The sequence below is a fragment of the Procambarus clarkii genome, chromosome 27, assembly GCF_040958095.1.
Source record: "Procambarus clarkii isolate CNS0578487 chromosome 27, FALCON_Pclarkii_2.0, whole genome shotgun sequence".
NCBI lineage: Eukaryota > Metazoa > Arthropoda > Malacostraca > Decapoda > Cambaridae > Procambarus > Procambarus clarkii.
Window position 1 is genome coordinate 802501 of NC_091176.1, and position 23837 is coordinate 826337.

General features: G+C 40.3%; 1 protein-coding gene across 11 annotated transcripts in view; it reads left to right on the plus strand.

The window, feature by feature from the left end:
- The window catches only part of LOC123762802 (synergin gamma), a 156460-nt gene that overhangs the window by 18127 nt on the left and 114496 nt on the right, over window positions 1–23837 (plus strand). For all 11 annotated transcript variants that reach the window (XM_069332217.1, XM_069332212.1, XM_069332218.1 and 8 more), the window contains 2 exons: window positions 7384–7588; window positions 21124–21381. In XM_069332217.1, the coding sequence (XP_069188318.1) occupies window positions 7394–7588; window positions 21124–21381 (453 nt within the window). In that variant the 5' untranslated portion in view covers window positions 7384–7393. The remainder of the gene's footprint in view (window positions 1–7383; window positions 7589–21123; window positions 21382–23837) is intronic.

Genomic DNA, 23837 nt, shown 5'->3' on the forward strand with positions numbered 1-23837 from the left:
AAAAAAAATGAGATGAGAGAGATTAGTAGGTATATTAATTAAGGCACATCGGTAGCTCTTGATTGATTGCATTGACAGCTTGATTGGTAATTTAACAAAGATTAATAGGCATAATACAGCATATTGATAGCACATATAAGAAGACGGCAATGATCACAATGGTAAAGTTGTTTGGATTCGGTACATAAAGATTGGGAGATTGGGTAGCACTAGATACAGTGCAATTTTACAGCACAAGGTAGGAAACTATGAAGATGAAATTAGGTACTTTTTGTTTTTGAATGAGGCAAAAGTTGGACAGCTTTTCAATTCATTAGGGAGAGAGTTCCATAGACTAGGTCCCCTTATTTACATAGTGTGTTTACACAGATTAAGGTTGACTCTGGGGATCTCAAAGATATATTTGGCACATATTTAATATGACAATTCCAAAGACTAATAATTGCATCATTGGTACTCTTTTGGGACTGGAAGCCAAACTGACAGGGGCTGAGTATGTCGAATTTTACGAGGTAGGAATAGAGCTGTTTGTAGATAAATTTTTCAAATATTTTTTATAGTATAGGTAGGTTTGATATTGGTCTATAATTGTTTGTCTGCCGGATTGCCTTTATTATGAGCTGGCATTACTCTTGCTTTTTTAAGGATATCAGGGAAGGTATGACACTAGAGATTTGTTAAACAGCAGAGCTATGGGTGGCACAAGGGCATGGGAGGTGCTCTTGTATACAATGGATGGGATTTCACTGATGTTCCAAGCTTTGGTTTTTAGCGAGTGTATGATGGACACAACATCAGTCGGGCTGACTGGTGAAAGGAGAAGAAAGTTTGGATAGCTGCCCGAGAGATATGTGTTAATATGTGTCTGAGTCTGTGGGATTTTTTCTGGCAAGGTTAGCACCAACCAATGACAAGAAGCTATTAAATTAATTTGCCATTTCTAAATCAGTTGCAGGTGTATATTCATCTTTTGAGAGTTTTATCTGGTTGTATAAGTGTTGTTTAGTTCCTAGAATATTATAGATGGTTTTCCATGTGCTTTTCATGTTGCCTTTTGCTTCTTTGAATCTATTCTCATAATATGAAAGTTTTGCTTTTCTTATGATACTGACTTCTTGTAGTTCCAGTTTTTGGGAATTCTTTCCTATCAATTTTATAGATTTCTGTTACTATTTTGTACATAGTGATCATATCGCCTCTTTTTCTTCTATCTTCTAGTTTTGACATATTTAATGCCTCTAACCTCTCCTTGTAGCTCTTGCCTTTCAGTTCTGGGTGTGTGTGGTCAGTGGTTGAAGCAGATGTGAGTGATTATGGGTTTAGATATTGTGATAATACAGCGGGGCCTCGACTTATGATGGTAATCCGTTCCCAGAGAAGGATCGTAAGTCAAAATATCGTAAGTCGAAGGGATTTTTCTCATAAGAAGTAAAGGGAATTGAATTAATCCGTTCCCCACCTTCCAAAATATTAACTTACAAATACATTTTATACTGAATACCATGTTTTTTCTAACAACAATACAGTACACATGTTTATCATACCTTTATGGAGGACTCATGATGTGTATGGAAGATGGTGAGGAAGGGGGGGGGGGTGTTAGGAGAAGGAGAGGTGTTACTGTTTGGAAGGGGAGTCCCCTTCCATTATAACATCAGGCAGTGATGACTTCTCTGGGGTACACTCTCTCTTACGTTTTAGTTGCATACCACTAGGACCTGGTTGTGATGCACTGCTTGGTTTGTCTTACTAAAAACCTTTCCAGAGATTTTTGTTTTTCCATATGTTTTAATTTTTGTCTGTAGTGAGGCATCACAGTGTCATTAAAAAGGTTAAGGCAAAGGCCTACTGCACCGTGATTTGGGTGAGTCGTTTCAACAAAAGTTTGCAATTCTTCCCATGCTGCACACATTTTCTTAATTAATGAGGAAGGGACATTCAGTACTGTCTCCTCCTTCCCTGAAGAAATTTCCTCAGCTGTCTCTTGTTGCTGCTCCTTGTGAAGTTCTTCAGTGGTCAGTTCTTCGCTGTGTTCCTCCACCAGCTCGCAACACACAACACTCGCAACACTATGAATGCCACTTCTTTTTCTAAATTTCTCAAACCATCCCCTGCTCGCCTTAAACTCTCTCGCATTTGCATCACTCGTTCCAGGGGTTTTCTTTAAAAGGTCTTCATGCAATTTTCTTGCTTTTTCACAAATGATGGCCTCTGAAACTCTATTACCCGCTAACTCCTTGCTGTGTATTCAAATTAATAATAACTGTTCAACATCCTGAAGTGTTTGTGTTCTTTGTTTCGTGATTATTGATACACCTTTTGCCACTTTAGCACTCATAATGTCCTTTTTCTTAGCCAGTATGATGGATATCATTGACTGAGATTTGTTGTACTCCCTAGCTAGTTCAACAACCCGCACACCATCTTCATATTTACGAATGATCTCTTGTTTTTGCTCTATAGTCATCCTTACATGGTTTTTCATATGTTGAACCTTACCACTGACTTTCTTGGGACCCATGGCATGATATATAATAATTATTTTTATGTCCAAAAAGCAAAAAATCACTACAAAAACTGAATTTCTTATAGGCGTGATCGTCACTAAGCGGGCAGCTGTAGTAAATTGAGGCAGGTCGGCCCGCGTGACCGGGAACCACGCGCTCGGTCGACCCGAACGTGTACCAACAAATATTGTTAGTCGACGACACCATCGTATGTTGAGTCACATTTTTCGATCAAATTTACATCGTACAGGCATACCTCAGAATACGATTTTAATCCGTTCCTGGAGACGCCTCGCCTTCCGAAAACTCGCATTCCGAAGTTAATTTCCCCATAAGAAATAAAGGGAAATGAATTAATCCGTTCCTGACTACCCCAAAAACCCCACATCAAACTAAATTTTTATACCTAATTTACCTAATTCATCTAAATAAACCTACAAAACTATGTTCCAGTTATTACTTACCTTACTGTCGAGTGCTGTAGGCGTATGGAAGATGGTGAGGAGGGGGGAGGAGGAGAGGAGTTAGTGTTTGGAAGGGGAGTCCCCTTCCATAATCACATCAGGCAGTGAGGACCTTTCTGGTGTGCTCTCCCTGGGACGTTTAACCTGAGTGCCACTAGGTCCTGGTTGAGGTTCACTGCTCGATTTCTTCACCAAATATTTGTCCATGACAGCTTGCTTTTCCCTTCTTCGCAAGCTCTCTCTGTAGTAAGGCATCACACTGTCATTGAAAAGATTAAGACAACGGCCTACTACAGTTTTGTCTGGGTGAGTGTGTTCAATAGTTGTTTGAATCTCTTCCCACATCTGACACACCTTCTTCATTACTGCAGAAGGGACATTCGCTGGTGCTGTTGCCACCACCTCCTCCTCCAATGCAGAATCATTCGCTGCTGTGTTGGCTTGCTGTTCCTGTTGAAGGGCTAGGAGTTCTTCGGTGGTCAGTTCTTCGTTGTGTTCTTCCACCAACTCCTCCACATCATCACCATCCAATTCCAAGCCCATTTTCTGGCCTAGACTAACAATTTCCTCAACAATAGGCGCATCATTTATAGGCTCAAACCCCTCAAAGTCTAGTTCTCTCACACCTTCAGGCCACAATTTTCTCCAGCCAGAGATCAGGGTTCTTTGAGTCACTTCTTGCCAGGCTTTGTCAACGAGTTTTAAAGCACTAAAAATGTTAAAATGCTCTCTCCAGAACTCTTTGAGGGTGAGGTTTGTGGCTTCAGTCACTTCAAAACATTTCCGGAAAAGTGCCCTTTCATACAGTTTCTTAAAATTCGCTATGATTTTCTGGTCCATAGGCTGAATTAGAGGAGTGGTGTTAGGAGGAAGGAATTTAACTGTGAGGAATTTATTGCATTGAGGCATCAAATCATCTTCCAAGCCTGGAGGATGAGCAGGAGCATTGTCAAGGAGAAGCACGGCTCTGAGTGGCAATTGTTTCTCCTGCAGATATTTTTCTATGGCAGGGCACAGCACTTCATTCACCCACTCCGAAAAAATAAGCCTAGTGACCCATGCTTTTTTATTAGACTTCCACATCACAGACAAACGGGTTTTCTGCACATTATACTGTTTGAAAACCCTTGGATTTTCAGAATGATACACTAGCAAGGGTTTAATTTTTAAATCGCCACTCGCATTTGAACACAGCACAAGCGTAAACCTATCTTTCATAGGCTTGTGTCCAGGCAAGGATTTTTCCTCCTTGGTAATGTATGTCCTCTTAGGCATTCTTTTCCAAAACAGTCTTGTTTCGTCACAATTAAACACTTGTTGCGGTAGGTATCCCTCAGCCTCTGCAAACTCTTTAAATTCGTCAATAAATCGTCCAGCGGCTGGTTTGTCTGAGCTGGCTGCCTCCCCATGCCTTGTAACACTATGGATACCACTTCTCTTTCTAAATTTTTCAAACCAGCCCCTGCTTGCCTTAAACTCTTTCTTTTCTGCATCACTCGTTGCAGGGGTCTTCTTTAGAAGGTCTTCGTGCAACACCCTGGCTTTCTCAGAAATAATGGCCTCCGAAACACTATCACCCCTCAACTCCTTGTCGTGTATCCAAATTAATAACAACTTTTCCACTTCTTCAAGTATTTGTGGTCTTTGTGTCGTTAATGTTCTTACTCCTTTTGCCACATTAGCACTCATAATCTTATTTTTCTTCTTAAGTATAGTGCATATTGTTGATGTCGCTTTGTTGTACTGCCTACAAAGATCAACAACACGTGTACCGTTCTCATGCTTTCGAATGATCTCTTGTTTCTGCTCTATTGTCATCCTCACATGAGCTTTCTGGCCTTTATCCTTACCACTGGCTTTCTTGGGACTCATGGTGAGATATATAATAACAAATTGTATAGACAAATCACCAAAAATCCAACAAAACACTGAAAATTCACGACAAGAATTGATGTGGGGGTAGTCACTGCGCGCGAGACAATGGTGAACTGAGGGGCAGCGGGGCAGAGGGGCGACGATCGCCGAACGACCACGCGCTAGGTCGGCTGTACGCGTATCAACAAACTCGCGTTCAAACTCGACTCCCGAAGTAACCATCGCCTTCCGAGACAAATTTTTGGAGTAAATACACCTCGCCTTCCGAAAATCTCGCATACAGGGACAATCGCATTCCGAGGTACCACTGTAACTCGAAATTATCGTAAGTTGGGGCAATCGTAAATCGAGGTGCCACTGTACAGAAATACAGATAGATGTGTAAACTGAGATCATCAAAACAATAGAAGTAGACTTGGACAATTAAGACTACAGTAAGACAAAAAGTAAGAAAACAAAGCTATGTGAGTTACAGGTGACTTGGGTAAATATTAAAGCATTAGGTACAGGTAAGTAATACAGCAAATATAAATATAACAATAGGGGGATTAGATTAATTTATAATCAGGTAATTAATGGTAATTTACTTAAATTTATCTGGGGGACCACCATCAAAGTTGTCTGTTCATTGGGACTTTTCATAAATGCCAATCTTTTGGAGTTATACATTTTTGTTTCTAAATTTGGCTCATATTTAAAATGCCACATTGACAATTTTTTTTTACAGTAAACTATACTGCTAAACTATATTCTACAATGACACACACATGAATATCATGTGTTATTCTGGCACCATAATAATGGTTGAACCCTTGTTAGAATCTGACCAGATTGTCAATTGGGTTAACCCAATTTTCGAGGGAGCCGGTGGCTGAGTGGACAGAACACTGTACGCGTGATCCTGTGGTCCCGGGTTCAATCCCGGGCGCCGTGGAGAAACAATGGGCAGAGTTTCTTTCACCCTGATGCTCCTGTTACCTAGCAGTAAATGGGTACCTGGGAGTTAGTCAGCTGTCACTGGCTGCTTCCTGGGGGTGGAGGCCTGGTCAAGGACTGGGCCGCGGGGACACTAATGTCCCGAAATCATCTCAAGATAACCCATGTGTTGCGTTTCCACAATGGTCGCCCAAGTTAAAATCGGCGAATGCCCCAAGAATATTGTTGAAAACATCTTGATAATTTATTAAACTAAAAATCCAAAGCTTTTTTTAATGTCAGGTCAGGTTAGGTGGGGACTGCGCCATGGGGACTTCATATCTATGGGGAAATTTTTTAACGTTAAAATCGGCGTTCGGGGATTTTAATTTGGGCGACCATTGTGGAAACACAACACATGGGTTGATCCAATTGCTACTTAGATCAGATTTCATTATGGTTTGGAACAATAACACCAAATGAACAATTGGTGATATTTTATACTTTTATTGTTGATTTGAAAATATGAAAATTTTCAATTTTTAATTTTATATATATTTTGGTTTCTCATGATATGTTGGTGATCATTTAGGAAAAGTTAAGGCATTTCCCATGTAGATTATGCAAAAACAATTTGAAGGCATTTGAGGAAGTTTGAGAAACACGTTACTTGTCTCCTCAAATCCCTAAGCATGCTGAACATACGTTCACTCCACATTTTCTCTTGTGCTATTTACATGTACAAAATCTCGTTCCTGACTGCTAATCCCGAGCTGAAAATCTTTGTTGATAGATGTAATGGAACCTATGAGCACCACACCAGGAATAAATATTTCTGATATCCCCAGAGCCAGACCAAATCTGTGCAAACACTCCATGCAAATAAAAGAACCCAGTCTATGGAACTCGCTCCCTAATGGATTAAAATATTGTCAAAGCCATGCTTTATTCAAAAGTAAAACCAAAAAGTATCTAATTTCATCCTCATAGTTTCCAACCTTGTGCTTTGAGCTCACACTGTAACTCTTACTATATCTTGTGCTACCCACTCGCCCAATTTTATTACTTATGACATGAAACTTCACCAGTATAATAAATACCATCAATTTATAATTTAGTTATTATGTTGAACTCATATTTTGCTACTAATGTACTTTTAAATACTTTTACCTGCACTTTGTTGTTAGATTAAGAACCTGCCCAAAATGCATTGCGTATTAGTGGCTTTGCAAGAATGTAAGAACACCAATGTTGTGTACTCTCATGACATAATGTATCTTCTTGTATATAAATAAAAAATAAATAACAGTAGAAAGAGAAGGTTTTAAGGTTTTTTCATTGCTTATTTCATACCTTCTCCTGGTGTCCAATTTTCTCCCTTCTCACTTAAATTTTTTCATCCTTAACATAATGCTGTTTGATCACTGCCTGACTAAGTTTAAAGCTTTATGCAGTCTGTAGAGAAGTCTGCATGTGTTTGATCAAGCATTTGTTTATGTAGACTTCAGATAATTTATGAATAAAGAAGAAAGTATTATTGCATAATTAGGTTCTTTATTTAGCTGTAGTATGCAGTACTACTTTTTCTCAATACTGATGAGGGATGATGGTATTTGCCACAGGCCAGGCCACATGCCTAACAGCGGCAAAGGTCAGGGAGGAGGAGCATGGGTTCCGGGAATAACCATGCCCCCACTGGGATTCGGTGTGGTGCCTCAGCAGCCTGGTGGCATGATGGCGATGTCGGCACCAGTTGGTGGGCAGCAAGTAGTGCCTCAAGGCTCTCACATGCCAAATTGGCATCAGCAGCAATTTATGCCAGCCAAGGTACAGTATTAGTATTTATATGTTAACACAACTAAAAGTAGGATAGGAAATTAAAATATGTATTGGAGAAGAAAAATAAAATTGACAATTCTTAGACAGCTGTTACTGTAACCCTTTCAAAAGTCATATGCTTTAGCCCTACTGTGTCTCCTAGTGTTTTGCATGCAGGAGATATTTAAGGAAATGCATTACCAAATGACTGTAAAGAATCAAAAGAAAACAAGCATTGCTGAACCATTATTTTGCTACCAAAGCCTATAATCCTATATTCAGGGTTGCCTCCCAGTTAACATAAAATGACAATCATGCAACTCGCATCTCAAGTAATGTACCATAAAATCACTATTCTCATGGAAAAATGTATAAATGATACAAGTTTAATGTGTCACAGTAATATGATCAATCATCAGAGGCCCAGAAAGAACCTTTGGTTTAAACAGATCCACTGTCAGATTAAGCCTACTGTGTTGAACAAATGTCTTTTTGAAAGGGTTAAACAAATGTCAAAATTAAAATCACTATTTGTGCACATTTGTTTCCATGTGTCTTGACCATTGATCTTCATACTAACATCTTTCTTTCCCATATTTTATACACTGTATTTGACATCATCCACATTTCTTTATTTTTACTGTATGATGTAGATTCATTCTTGCTGCATTCTCTGGAGCATTCTTGCTACAGCCATGGCTTTTAGAAGACTATTATTTGCCTTTTTAACTACTGTACTCATTTGTAGACGATGAGTAACAATAACGTGGCTGACAATGTGATGACCAAACCAAACACCAGAAGATGGAGACGACGATGTTTTGGTCCGTCCTGGATCATTATCAAGTCGATTGTGATAATGGTCCAGGACAGACCGAAATGTCGTCATTATCTCCTCATCTTCTGGTTCTGTACTGTTTTTTTGTTCTGAAACCCTTAAAATTTGTATTGATATTATGCTGTATTGTTTGAATATATTCCCCCCCCCCCCACTCAATACAGAGTTTTCTTCTAACATCTTATGCGTGATATCCAAACCCCTGTAAATATAACTGATAACACGAGCATGGCATATTTTGAAAGAAAAATTTACAACATGCCCATGCATTCAGCTCTGGGTCTAGACTTGTGGAATTCAATGCAGTATTTATAAAGAAAAAAGAAATGCAAGGTGCCAGTAGCACAGGCACTTGGTATAGTGTGGAGGGAGACGGGGAGATACCAGATGCGCTTAAATCAGCAGACATAGTCCCTCTACACAAGGGAGGGAACAAAGCATTGGCAAAGAATTATAGACCAGTTGCACTAATGTCCCACATAATAAAAGTACAGTATTTGAGTGTTTTCAGGAGTTAGGTCACCAGTTTCAATGAGACCAATGACCTTCACAACCCAAGCCAACATTGATTTAGAGCAGGAAGATTATGCCTCTTACAGCTACTTGACCACTATGACAAAATCACTGAGGCATTGGAAGAAAAACAGAATGCAGATGTGGTTTACACAGAGTTTGCAAAGGCATTCGATAAGTGTGACCATGGAGTGACAGCACACAAAATGAGGTTACTGGGAATAACTGGTAAAGTAGGACTGTGTATACTCAATTTTCTGTTAAACAGAACACAGAGTAACAGTCAACCGTATAAAATCGAGTTCAAGAGCAGTTAAGTTAATAGCTCTGTACCTCAGTGAACAGTCCTTGCACCACTAATAAAGTTTTGCACCTTGCACCATTAATAAAGTTTTTGACTGGGCAGAAGAAAATAACATGATGTTTAACCCTTTAACTGCGTGGCCTATAAATATGACATCCCCCAGTGCGCAGGAAATGAAACCTTGGGAAAAAATTATTTTTTCTTCGGAAAGTGTCAAAAACCCCTCCCTGTATATGGGTATAGCGACGCAAGTTCGAAATTGTACTTACTTTGGCTGCTATGGGGTCCGAAAGGTGGGCCGTGACATCATAATTCCCCGTGCGCCATAGCAGTATGCACCCGGGACCGGTGGGGCGCCCAGGGCGGGGCGCGCGAGTTGCCGCGAATATATTTTTGCACATTTTTTGTGCACAGTTCCAAATACATTTTATTTGTTTTTACATGCTAATCCTATGTATAATGAACACGTACACTATATTATGGCAGTAAAACATCCATACTGTCCGAGGACACTGTGTTACGTGCATGACACTTGTGTACACATATGTTGCACATATTTACCATGTATCATGCTAATTTATGTATATATACAATCTATTTACAGACTATACACTGTCACACACTATATACATTCACCACCAACACATTCAGAACACCACGAGTGTGAGCAGCCATACCCAGCCAGCCCTCCCTCACTCCTCCAACATTGTATTCACCAACATTACTCCTCCAAATCATAGTTATTCACATCAATGTTTCATGTTCATTTATGTATATTTACAACATATGTACACACGCTACACTGTCACACACTATATACATTCACCATCAACACACTCAGAACACCGCGGGTGTGAGCAGCCACACCCAGCCAGCCCTCCCTCACTCCTCCAACTCGCCAACATTGCTCCTCCAAATCATACAGTTATTCACACGAATGTTTCAAGTTCATTTATGTATATTTACAACATATGTACACACTCTACACTGCCACACACTATATACATTCACCATCAACACACTCAGAACACCGCGAGTGTGAGCAGCCACACCCAGCCAGCCCTCCCTCACTCCAACATCTTACTCGCCAACATTGCTCCTCCCACCATACTGTTATTGTATTTATTACACAATTTACACATGTTATATATACCTATCTACATGTTTTATTTACCAGAACTATGCAAGTAAGCCAGTATTGTGTCCAAACAGTACAGTGGCCACCATACACTGCATGAAAAATCACACAGCAGACAGCAGACGATGCCACGATTACCACGTCACCTCCCTCACCAAAATAGCTCCTCACAACATACTCCTGGTGCTGTTATTACACTATTCACACACACTGTATATACCCATGTACATGTGTGTTCCCCATAGCGAACCACGAAGCTAGTATGGTGAGCAAAACAAGAGTTACTGCCACACAGTGAGGCTACCTCAATTCTCTTCCTTCCTCCCTCCCTCACCAAAATTTCTCCTTCCTACGCACAACGCTCATTATAACCACAATCCTGGTCACTAAAATCTGTAAATGAATAATTGACCACAAGTTTATTTTGAAAAGGAACCTAAAAAGTCGTTTGAAGGTTCCTACATGGACGAAATAATGCTGTGGTGCTGTGGCTAGCGCTGTGAACATCGTAAACAGCATTGAATCACTGATATTTGAACATTGTACCCAGTCATTATCACACTCGGGCTCTTCTATAATACTATCATGGCTAAATAAAACAGATTATATATATATATTTTGACAATATTAGGCAATGCTGTGGTCACATGCTGTACAGCAGTGCTGTGCGCTCATGCTGCGAGCGCCAGCCTTGGTTGCTCACTCACTACTGAGGCTCTGACACCCGGCAATGTGGATCATGATTTTTTTTTTAAGATGGCGTCTGTTTACAAGACCCCCTGAGGAAGCTAATGTGAACCCCATGTAGCCGCAAGAGTTTTGAATGGAACGTGAAAAATGAAAACACCCGAGGGCGAGTTGCGCACCCTAGGCCTGGGCCTGCAGGCGCATTACGCAGTTAAAGGGTTAACAATGATAAATTTCAGATACTCAGGTATGGTAAAAATGAGGACATTGAACATAATACAGGGTACAAAATGCAATCAGATTTGCCCATAGTAGGAAGGCAGCATGTCAAGGATTTGGGAATAATGTCTGACGACCTAACGTTTAGGGAGGATAATCAAGCAAATATTGCATCAGCCAGAAAAATGGTAGGATGGATTATGAGAGCTTTCAAATCCAGGGATTCCATCACAATGGTTGTATTATTTAAATCACATGTACTGTCTTGTCATGAGTACTGCTCACTACACACTTCCCCCTTCAGAGCAGGAGAGATTGCAGAAATAGAGGGAGTTCAGAGAACATATACTGCATTCATAGACGTGATAAAGCATCTAAATTATTGGGATCGTCTCAAAGCTCTCCAAATGTACTCGCTAGAAAGGAGACGAGAGAGATGTCAAATAATATACACGTGGAAAATACTAGAGGGCCAGGTCCCAAATCAACACAGTAAAATAACAACTTACTGGAGTGAATAATATGGAAGAAAATGCAGAACAGAACCAGTGAAGAGCATGGGTGCCATAAGCACAATCAGAGAACACTATAAACATCAGAGGTTCATGGTTGTTCAATATCTTCCCAGCGAGCTTAAGAAATATTGCCGGAACAACTGTGGACATCTTCAAGAGAAAACTAGATAGTTTTCTTCAAGAAGTGCCGGACCAACCGGGCTGTGGTGGATATGTGGGTCTGCAGGCTGCTCCAAGCAACAGCCTGGTGGACCAAGCTCTCACAAGTCAAGCCTGGTCTTGGGCCGGGCTTGGGAAGTAGAAGAACTCCCAGGACCCCATCAAGCAGGTATCAGGCAAGCATGTAACTAAATTAAGAATAGGAGAGCCAGTGCTCATGCATTGGCATGAGCACAAAGAGTGCTCATCTCGGTTGCAAATGAATAATGTGTGCAGTAGAGGGTTGTAAATCCATTGCATGCAAGATGCAAGTGCCTAAAGGGAAATATTTATAATTAAAAGTTATTCAAATGATTTTATCATTCCTTAGTCTAGGTGCATTTAGTGGACACCTATAACATGCTATATAATCCAAGATATAAACCGAATTGTTTCTGAATAAATTTGTTAAACTTCCAGATGTTTCAACTTGCATAACCCATGTTGCATATAAACCTAAAATACTAAACACATTAAAAATGGCTTATTACAGCTTGCACATTAACTTTAGTAATAATTTTAGTAATTTTAGCCTGAAGAATGTAAATGGCAGGTGAGCATAATTAATCCAATGTACCATACTGTCCTCTGCAATACTGTGTAGAGGACTACCATACTGTGTCCTTTTACAATACAGTACAACCTCGATTCAATGTACTGTATGGGACCAACCCCAGTGCGTTTGAGTGTTGGATTCATTGCAAGAGGTGACCTTCAGGAGGCGTTTGTGTCAGTGTCTTTTTTTTATCTTGTACATAATAAAAATGCATTATCATATTACATATTGTACTTATGTATTACTACTCTACTAAAAAATACTGTAATTCATTTATTTACCTTATTATTGGAGTTATGTTCATCTTGAAGTTTCGTGAAGTTGTGAATGCTCTACAGTAAATACGTACTGCAGTGTATTATGCCGTTAGCACCGTGTTGATTAAAAGTAGTTCTGCTGTATGTTGAGTACTACAATACAGTTTATGAAAACTATTGTACACTAAAATTACTGCAGCTTTAATTTTAACACTATGTACACACTTAAATTTAACACTTGTTCTAATTGTTCACTTCACACACGATGTTTTTAGATGTTTGCATCAGCTTTGCTGGTGCTCGCTGCTGCTGTGTTGGCTTCAGCTGTGCTGGTGCTGGGTACGCAGGCGATGAGTCACAATAGCGTGGCTAAAGTATGTTGACCAGACCACACACTAGAAAGTGGAGGAACGACGACATTTCGGTCCGGACATTCCTGGACCATTCTCACAGTCGACTTGAGCGTCCAGGACGTTCTAGTGTGTGGTCTGGTCAACGTGCTGGGTACGGCTGTGCTGGTTGATTTTCTGCTAGTTTGTGAAAAATATTGACACATTTTTGTTTGTTTCCTTCCTTTTGTCATGTCCTTGAGGCAAATATCTTTCATCATCCTTAGGTGTTGATAAAGCCTGGTAGCTCTGGATTGTCAGTTTGTGAAACAATATTATGGAGTTTTCAGAACAATGCATCAGCACACGTAGCAGATTGTAAACTGCTATCATTCTCATCCTCATCTTCCTCTCCGTCGTCGTCAACAGTGCCAGTAACATTTTGTATAATATTATCATCTGTTAAATGACCAATGGGTGGATCGACTGCATCAATATCTAACCACTCCTCCACATCGTTCAGCGTCAATTCCACCTCACCAGCGGCATGCAGTTCTTGATGAATTCAGATTCAAATATCATTTGAAAATCCTTCAAAATCTATTTCTTCCTCAGTCACTTCATCATCATGATCAAGTAACAGGAGTTTTTTCCAACAATTTCTTAATGTTGACTCTTTAACTTCATCCCAAACTTTAGCGCAGTTGTAAACGGCTTCCTTAATTGAGTATTTTTTGTAACGTTCCAGTGTTGCTTGACCTCGCGAATTGGTTCCTTGTCTTTTGTCTTCATCTGACTCAAACGCCACCATGATTTCTTTATTCATTGCTCATTTGTAGAGACTTCATTGCATATATAACACCCATATCCATTGTCTGGATCAGAGAGGTGGTATTTGGAGGCAAGGCCATACATTTGATGCGTCCATCATGTGACGCTAATGTGTTGAGCCCTACCTGAGCTGGGGCATTGTCAACCAAGAGTAATGCCTTGACATCATTCCGTCTCACTCCACACTTCTTTATCTGAAAATCTCTTACTTCTTTGCAAAAAAGGATTTTTGAACGAGTCTACAAAAATATCTCTAGTAAACCAAGATGTTTTAGAGCTGTTGTAGACCACAGGTATCTTGTTCATTAAATTTTTTCAAAGCAAGTGGGATTTTTTACTTGCCCACAATGGCAGACCTTGTTCTGTGACTTCCATCTGCATTTGCACACAGCATGGCAGAAACTTTCTTTGTTTACCTTACGGCCAGGAAAACACTCATCTAGCCTAGATGCCAGTGTTGTTCTGCAAGCATTTCCAATTAAAGCCTGTTTCATCGGCATTGTATACCTGAAAATGCCTTAGATCATTTGTTATTATGTAATCATTTAATTTACGCTTAAATGGCTCGACAGAATCTGTATCTGCACTTAATGATTCTCCACAAACTTTCCTGTTCTTAATATTATGCCTATTCTTAAATCTTTGCAACCATCCTTCACTTGCTCGAAAATCTGGAATGTTCATCTTTTGTGCAAATTTATCTGCTGCTGTCTTAATGGCGTCACCGCCAAGTGGCATCCCACAGAGCGCTCCTGGTTAAACCATTTATGCACAGCTTTGTCCAAATTTGCATTTGTAGAACCTTTTATTGTTTTCCTTTTATTTAATGCACCACTATCACTCAAAGCAAGGAACTTCCTAATACAGTATCATCTTTCTGTCTCTTGATATAACACACCGTACTTTTCCCGACATTAAATTCTGCTGCCAGCCTAGTAACAGAGTAGCCACGTTCATGTTTCTCTATTATGTCTAATTTCTGCTTGGTGGATAAAAAACTTCTCCTCCTCTTTGTAGATACAACACGATTAGCAAGCCCTTGAGACATCTTGTTGTATAATAATACAGCTATAGTAAAAAAATGGTAAATTTCACAATTATTTTTTCACCGGCGGACAAATGCGTCACTCGCAGACAAAGCTAACGGCACTGGGTGCCTACTGTATGAACGCAGACTAGGTCTATACACCCTCCAGTAGGCTGGTGTTTAAGCCAGATCCCTTTAGTTTAGTTTTACATTACATTTACATTTAGTTTAGTAACATTATTAGGATAATAATAGATATAAAAAACTTATTTTAGAACTGATTTATTAATTTTATTATTTCGAAGCCGTAGATCACTGAACTGTGGCGACGAAATCGAACAAAAAACGCATTGGTGCTGTGTGTACAAGGATTAGACCCGTCCCCTCGCGCTGGAGTTGTTGTTCCAATAACATTAATAATTTCTCAAATAGCAGATGTCTATCATATTACAGTATATTTTTGGGTTTATTTAGTTTAGTTTAGTTTAATTAGGATAATAAAAAGCTATTAAAACACTGGTTTTAGAAATGATTTATTAATCTGAACTTTCAAAGTCATGGGTCACTGAACTATGATGACACAGACGAAGGAAAACCAAGTGAGGTTTACAGTACAGTATTCTCTTATCTGTCCACCCTCACTCACCTTGTTTCATCACAGAAAATGTCTATAAGGAAATTTTACCACATGTAGCTAGCTAATCACTCTTCAGCCTTTAAATTAATTTACAAAGATACGTGTGCTACAAATCAGTGAACAAAAATTATAGAAACTCAGTCGTTCATTTGTGTGGACCACTCTGGCTGGTGTTTGGTTCATATGGTTCACTTGTTGTGTGGTCCACCTAATTGTGTGATCCAACTTGTCTTATGAAGGAATAATTGTAATCTGTGATAGAATGAGAAAGCTTTCCACAACTCTGTGAACTGTCACAACATCGTAAGCTTGTAGACCACTTGTGCGGTCCACTTGTGTGATCGAACTTGTCATATGAAGGAATTATTAATTGTAATCTGTGTTAGAATGGGAACGTTTTCCACCAGTCTGTGAACTCTGTCTGGACATTGTAAGCAAATCCGAACATCCCCCGCTTCGGCGAACCATTGTTCATCGAACCGGGTGAGTAACTCCGGCCTGAAAAGTGTAATTACCAAAGTGTAGTTACAGGATGAGAGCTACGCTCGTGGTGTCCCATCTCCCCAGCACTCTTTGTCATAAAACGCTTTGAAATTACTGACAGTTTTGGCCTCCACCACCTTCTCACCTAACTTGTTCCAACCGTCTACCACTCTGTTTACAAAAGTGAATTTTCTTGTATTTCTCCGGCAGCTTTGTTTCGTTAGTTTAAATCTATGACCTCTTGTTCTTGAAGTTCCGGGTCTCAGAAATTCTTCCCTATCAATTTTATCGATTCTTGTTACTATTTTTGCGAACTAGCCGGAGATTTGTTGAATCGGGTATGTTGAATCGAGGTTGTACTATATAGTAAAATTGTAAGTGTCTACAGTATATTGATTAAATGTTTATGTATTAGCTAAATGAAATCCCTAGAAGTGCACAGTGAAATCACAATTACACGATATATATTCAGTATATATGAGAGGAATTCAGGTACTTTCTCATTCAGGCTGTAACTTGCACCAGGTTTAGGATGTATATTACTCCACCCACAAGATGCATTCAGCTAGTCTATAAGCAGGCTTACTTGGAGATTGCTACCAAGCATAACTAGTGCCATTTGTTAATAAGTTACTGATGTATTTTTAAGGATTTAATAATCTGGCATACACTGTTCAATATTACATGGTACAAAATGCAGTGAATTGTCATGCTTCTCTGTTGGGTCAGATTGTGCAAAGGAAGCCATCGGTGAAACAAATCAGTTCAATCTAAAAATGACTCGGCAGTTCAATCCATAACATTTGAAAGCCCTTTGAAGCCCTCGCTTGGTAATTACACAAGTGCCAAGTGAGGGCTCTCAAAACCTTCTGGTTGGTCTTGCTGGTCACCCATATGACCACCAGGTGGCAGCATTATGACCCCCCCCCCCCCTCACAGTCTACCAATTCAAGTCAGTCCACATGCTACCTAATGCTAAGAATCAACATTGCACACAGAGAAATGAAAAAAAAGAAAGGGGAGCAGGCAAGTTATACAGCTCCAGTAAGGAGCTTTCCATATTACAGTACTGCAATTCAAAGCCTTAACTTTAAGCTCTTGCTTTTGACTGTTCACTCGGGTAAGAAGTCTTGAACAGATGTAGAATAAATAAACTTGAAAAAGCACTAAAGAGTAGTGTTCAAAGTAAATTGCTGATAGGAGGGGGTCGCTACCCAGCTATTAGATACCAGGAGATGTAGGTGCCTTCATAACTGCTGGCAATGGAAGCACCTGCTCAATGGGAGAAGAAATTGCTTCACAGGTGCCTCAGTCTTGCCTTTGTTAGTTGAACTAGGATAGATGTTAATTTTTTTTCTGTTAAGAGACTGGACCCAGGCATCTTAACTGGTCATGGCTCAACTTGAGTTTGGAATGTCTGCTTCCTGGCTGTGGTATCAGGTTTCCACTTTTTGGTTTGCAGGCAATACCTTGTTCTCTGTGGGGACATGTCACTTGCACTGTCGATCACAAGTTTGAGTGGAAGGAAGCCATCCCCACCTGGCAGCTCCCTGTCCAGATTTCCCTCTTACTTCTGCAATTCATTGCAATAGAGCATGCATTCATTCATTCTGGTTGATGTCAAGTTCTTACCTTCTTGGAACTCTTTTCTCAGCCTCAGTGAGCTAAGCTGGATGTGATGTGAGTTTCCTGTCTTTAGCTCTGCATTGGCAGTGACTGCATCTTTTTCCAAGATGTTAGTTTCAGGCCTCTGTGGTTTGATTGCTGACTTTGCAGCACGTCATGCCTATAGGTGTGCTGTACTGTATATACTCAGTTCAGAAGTCCGCATGGATAATCTATCCATTGTTCTCCAAGATGGTGTCGGTGTATTTACAACTGTGAAATCAGGTGTTCTGGCCGAGACTTGCACCTCCCTCCTTCCCTCCCTGACACTACTTCTGCTATTGTGCGAGATAGGCAGTCCTTCTAACTGCGGTGGACAGACGCCACCAAATTCAGGGAGGTTGGTCATGGAATATGGTCTATCATTTTTGAGTTAGACTGAGCATTCTCCAGTCTTTTCCTAGCACCAATAGAATTCAGTGTGGAACTGTAGAATCCAATAACTAGTAAGACCATGCCTTAGGGAAAAACCCAATGTCTTGTTCAGAAAGGAGCTTTTAATATACAGGCATACCTCAGTTTAAGAGTTTAATTGGTTCCTGGAGACGCCTCGTATTCCGAAAACTCGCATTCCGAAGCTAATTTCCCCATAAGAAATAAAGGGATATGAATTAATCCGTTCCTGACTACCCCAAAAACCCCACATCAAACTAAATTTGATATCTAATTCATCTAAATAAACCTACAAAACTATGTTCCAGTTATTACTTACCTTGCTGTCGAGTGCTGTAAGCGTATGGAAGATGGTGAGGAGGGGGGAGGAGGAGAGGAGTTACTGTTTGGAAGGGAAGTCCCCTTCCATAATCACATCAGGCAGTGAGGACCTTTCTGGTGTGCTCTCCCTGGGACGTTTTATCTGAGTGCCACTAGGTCCTGGTTGAGGCTCACTGCTCGATTTCCTCACCACAAATCTGTCCATGGAAGCTTGCTTTTCCCTTCTTCGCAAGCTCTCTCTGTAGTAAGGCATCACATTGTCATTGAAAAGATTAAGACAACGGCCTACTACAGCTTTCTCTGGGTGAGTCTTTTCAACAGTTGTTTGAATCTCTTCCCACATCTGACACACCTTCTTAATTACTGCAGAAGGGACATTCGCTGGTGCTGCTGCCACCTCCTCCTCCACTGCAGAATCATTCGCTGCTGCGTTGGCTTGCTGTTCCTGTTGAAGGGCTAGGAGTTCTTCGGTGGTCAGTTCTTCGTTGTGTTCTTCCACCAACTCCTCCACATCATCACCATCCAATTCCAAGCCCATTTGCTGGCCTAGACTAACAATTTCCTCAACAATAGGCGCATCATTTATAGGCTCAAACCCCTCAAAGTCTAGTTCTCTCACACATTCAGGCCACAATTTTCTCCAGCCAGAGATCAGGGTTCTTTGAGTCACTTCTTGCCAGGCTTTGTCAACGAGTTTTAAAGCACTACAAATGTTAAAATGCTGTTTCCAGAACTCTTTGAGGGTGAGGTTTGTGGCTTCAGTCACTTCAAAACATTTCCGGAAAAGTGCCCTTTCATAAAGTTTCTTAAAATTCGCTATGATTTTCTGGTCCATAGGCTAAATTAGAGGAGTGGTGTTAGGAGGAAGGAATTTAACTGTGAGGAATTTATTGTATCTGGGCAACAAATCATCTTCCAAGCCTGGAGGATGAGCAGGAGCATTGTCGAGGAGAAGCACGACTTTGAGTGGCAAATGTTTCTCCTGCAGATATTTTTCTATGGCAGGGCACAGCACTTCATTCACCCACTCTGAAAAAATAAGCCTAGTCACCCATGCTTTTTTATTAGACTTCCACATCACACACAAATGGGTTTTCTGCACTTTATACTGTTTGAAAACCCTTGGATTTTCAGAATGATACACTAGCAAGGGTTTAATTTTCAAATCGCCACTCGCATTTGAACACAGCATAAGCGTAAACCTATCTTTCATAGGCTTGTGTCCAGGCAAGGATTTTTCCTCCTTGGTAATGTATGTCCTCTTAGGCATTCTTTTCCAAAACAGTCTTGTTTCGTCACAATTAAACACTTGTTGCGGTAGGTATCCCTCAGCCTCTGCAAACTCTTTAAATTCGTCAATAAATCGTCCAGCGGCTGGTTTGTCTGAGCTGGCTGCCTCCCCATGCCTTGTAATACTATGGATACCACTTCTCTTTCTAAATTTTTCAAACCAGCCCCTGCTTGCCTTAAACTCTTTCGTATCTGCATCACTCGTTGCAGGGGTATTCTTTAGAAGGTCTTCGTGCAACACCCTGGCTTTCTCAGAAATAATGGCCTCCGAAACACTATCACCCCTCAACTCCTTGTCGTGTATCCAAATCAATAACAACTTTTCCACTTCTTCAAGTATTTGTGGTCTTTGTTTCGTTATTGTTCTTACTCCTTTTGCCACTTTAGCACCCATAATCTCATTTTTCTTTTTAAGTATAGTGCATATTGTTGATGTGGCTTTGTTGTGCTGCCTACAAAGTTCAACAACACGTGTATCGTTCTCATGCTTCCGAATGATCTCTTGTTTCTCCTCTATTGTCATCCTCACATGAGCTTTCTGGCCTTTATCCTTACCACTGGCTTTCTTGGGACCCATGGTGAGATATATAATAACAAATTGTATAGACAAATCACCAAAAATCCAACAAAACACTGAAAATCCGCGAGAAGAATTGATGTGGGGCCGACCTAGCACCACGCGCTAGGTCGGCCTGTACGCGTATCAACAAACTCGTGTCCCGAGGTAACCCTCGCCTTCCGAGACATATTTTTGGAGTAAATCCTGCTCGTCTTCCGAAAAACTCGCATACAGGGACACTCGCATTCCGAGGTACCACTGTATACTTAAAGCCAGACATGCATAAAAAACTTGGTTTATATTACATAATTACAGTGCATTTGATATATTTTCCTAATCAGTGATATTGGTGGTGTTAAAATGTAGAAGATAAATGATTTAAACCCAAGGCTCCAGTCTAGAATTCCTAGAACTTCTGGTGTTCTCCTTCATTAAATATAGCAACTAGCCATCATGAATTGTTAAATATATTTTCAGTTCACCATCATTGGAAATTTTTATACAGTAATTTAATAAGGACTGTAGAGTCCTCTGTAATTTTTCCCTACTTTCTGTATCTACTTTTCTTTCTCTTCTGCTGGCACCATCATCCTTCTCAAATGTTTCAAATGACTTAATATCAAATCCCCATCTTTAGAAATTGTTTAGTGTGAAATTAAGTCTATAGTGGTAAACATTTCTGGTAGTCTATACAAACCCAAGAAATGGTCTCAAATTAGAGTTGACATGTATAGTCACAGTATAATTGTTAATGTAGTAATTTTTCCATGTGTTTTTTCCTCAGTCAATCGCTGTTTCGAGTACCGTAGGTGTCCAGCCCCTTACTCAGCAGCAGCAGCACTTTAACCAGCAGGTGCAGTATCAGCACCATCTACAGCAACAGCAGCACCTGCACCAACAGCACTATCAACATCAGCATCAGTGGGTTGAAGCTCAGAAAAAGGCTGTAGAGGAACAGAAGAAATTGTTTGGCCAAATGATGAAACAAAGACATTTTGATGAGCAGAAGATGAGACTGAAGGCATTTGATAGTTCAAAAAAAGTACGTAGTACGATAATGAAAGTGTCAAAAACCCTTCCCTCAGTATGGGTATGTCAAAAAAAATTTGAAATTGTACTTACAGTACTTTGGCTGCTATGGGGTCCGTAAGTTGGCGCGTGACATCGTCATTCCCCGTTCGCCCGTGACGTACGCTCCCGAGGCTAGTAGGGCGCCCGGGGCGGGGCGCGCGAGTTGCCACAAATATATTTTTGTTCATTTTTTGCGCACATTTCCAAATACATTTATTTATTTTTACGTGCTAATCCTATGTATAATGAACACTACACAATATTATGGCAGTAAAACATCCGTACTGTCCGAGGACACTGTGTTACGTGCATGACACTTGTGTACACACATGTTGCACATATTTACCATGTATCATGCTACTTTATGTATATATACAATCTATTTACAGACTATACACTGTCACACATTATATACATTCACCACCAACACATTCAGAACACCGCGAATGTGAGCAGCCACACCCAGACAGCCCTCCCTCACTCCAACATCTTACTCGCCAACATTGCTCCTCCCACCATACTGTTGTTTTTATTACACTATTTACACATGTTATATATACCTATCTACATGTTTTATTTACCAGAACTCTGCAAGTAAGCCAGTATTGTGTCCAAACAGTACAGTGGACACCATACACTGCATAAGAAATCACACAGCAGACGACGCTACGATTAAGATGTCACCTCCCTCCCCAAAATTCCTCCTTCCACAATTCTACGCATAACGCTAATTATAACCACAATACTGGTCACTAATTCCTGTAAATGAATAATTGACCACAAGTTTATTTTGAAAAGGAACCTAAGAAGTCGTTTGAAGATTCCTAGATGGACAAAATAATGCTGTGGTTCTGTGGCTAACACTGTGAACATCGTGAAAGCATTGAATCACTGATATATGAACATTGTACCCAGTCATTATCACACTCAGGCTCTTCTATAATACAATCATGGCTAAATAATACAGGTTATATATATATATTTTGACATTATTAGGCGATGCTGTGGTCACACGCTGAACAGCAGTGCTGTGTGCTCATGCTGCGTGCGCCAGCCTTGGTTGCTCACTCACTGCCGAGGCTCTCACACCTGGGAATGTGGACTACGATTTTTTTTAAAGATGGCGTCTATTTACAAGAGCCCTGAGGAAGCTGATGTGAACCCCATGTAGCCGCGGGAGTTTTGAATGGAATGTGAAAAATACAAATACCTGGAGGCGCGTAGCGCACCCCAGACGTGGGCCTGCAGGCGCGTTGCGCAGTTAAAGGGTTAAATTGTCCCTGGCCTACTCGGCCATATTCCCATTCATGCAGTGCTCTGACAAGATATACAGTCAGCCATGTGCTTTACGAACGCCTGTTATCCGATTGGGGTTTGTTCAGATAAAAAGTTTGGATAACTGGTGGGGCAGACAATCTGACTAAAAATGTGCATTAAAGATGGAACAAGTTTGCCTAGTGACCGTACACAGCACTACTTGAACAGTGTTCATACACTAATGGATGCCTCAGAAGCTTTCAACTCTGCCATGGCATTAGGTACATTAGAGTACCTAATAAGGTACTCTACAAGGTAAAAGGCAGTCTCCGAGGTTACCTCCTCACCATTAATCTCCACTACAGTCAACCCAACACTATCATTGTCCACCACCACTATTTCTATCTAAATAACTTGAAGATTATAATTGATGGAGCATTGTTATTAAGCAGATCAGAACATATATTGGCAAGTATAAACAAAACACTGTTGAATTTCTGCAACAAAAATTGTCAATTTTTCCCGTACCTTTTCAGGATGTCTAACCACTTATCCAAACACTACACGTTATCCATTCAGTCTCCGTCCCGAAGGGTTCAGATAGCACATGGCTGACTGTAATGGTAATGCATTCCAACATTATTATAAGCGCTATCATTAATGCTGTTATCACGTATCCTTAGTAAGAATACCTTACTGTTTCAAAGTGTATTTTGTTATTTAGGCAAGCTTTCTATGCAATCTCTTCAGAAATGTCTTAATGTATTGGTTTAAATGCCTCTGTATTGTATCAGTACTGTATACCCAAATGTGACTGTATGATTTTTGTATTGATTTTACAGTACTGTAATTTTTCTTGTGATGCCTTTAAAATGCTTCATGATACCGATAGCAAATTTGCAACATTTCGTGCATTTGAGTCTCAAACACCATAATACTAGTAATCACAAAGCTGATTCAGGGCATTTGTGTTCCCTGATCACAGGGAAAATAATAAAAAATCGTAGAGGGTGGTCCTTTCGCTTCTTTTTGTGTCTCCGTCGTTGCACTTCGCTTTCGGTTAAGGTTGTTTTGTCCTTTCTCTCGTGGTTGTTTCAGGACCGTCATCTGATCCCGAATACTGTCACCTCGTATCGTAATTACCTAAGTGTGTAATTACCTAAGTGTAGT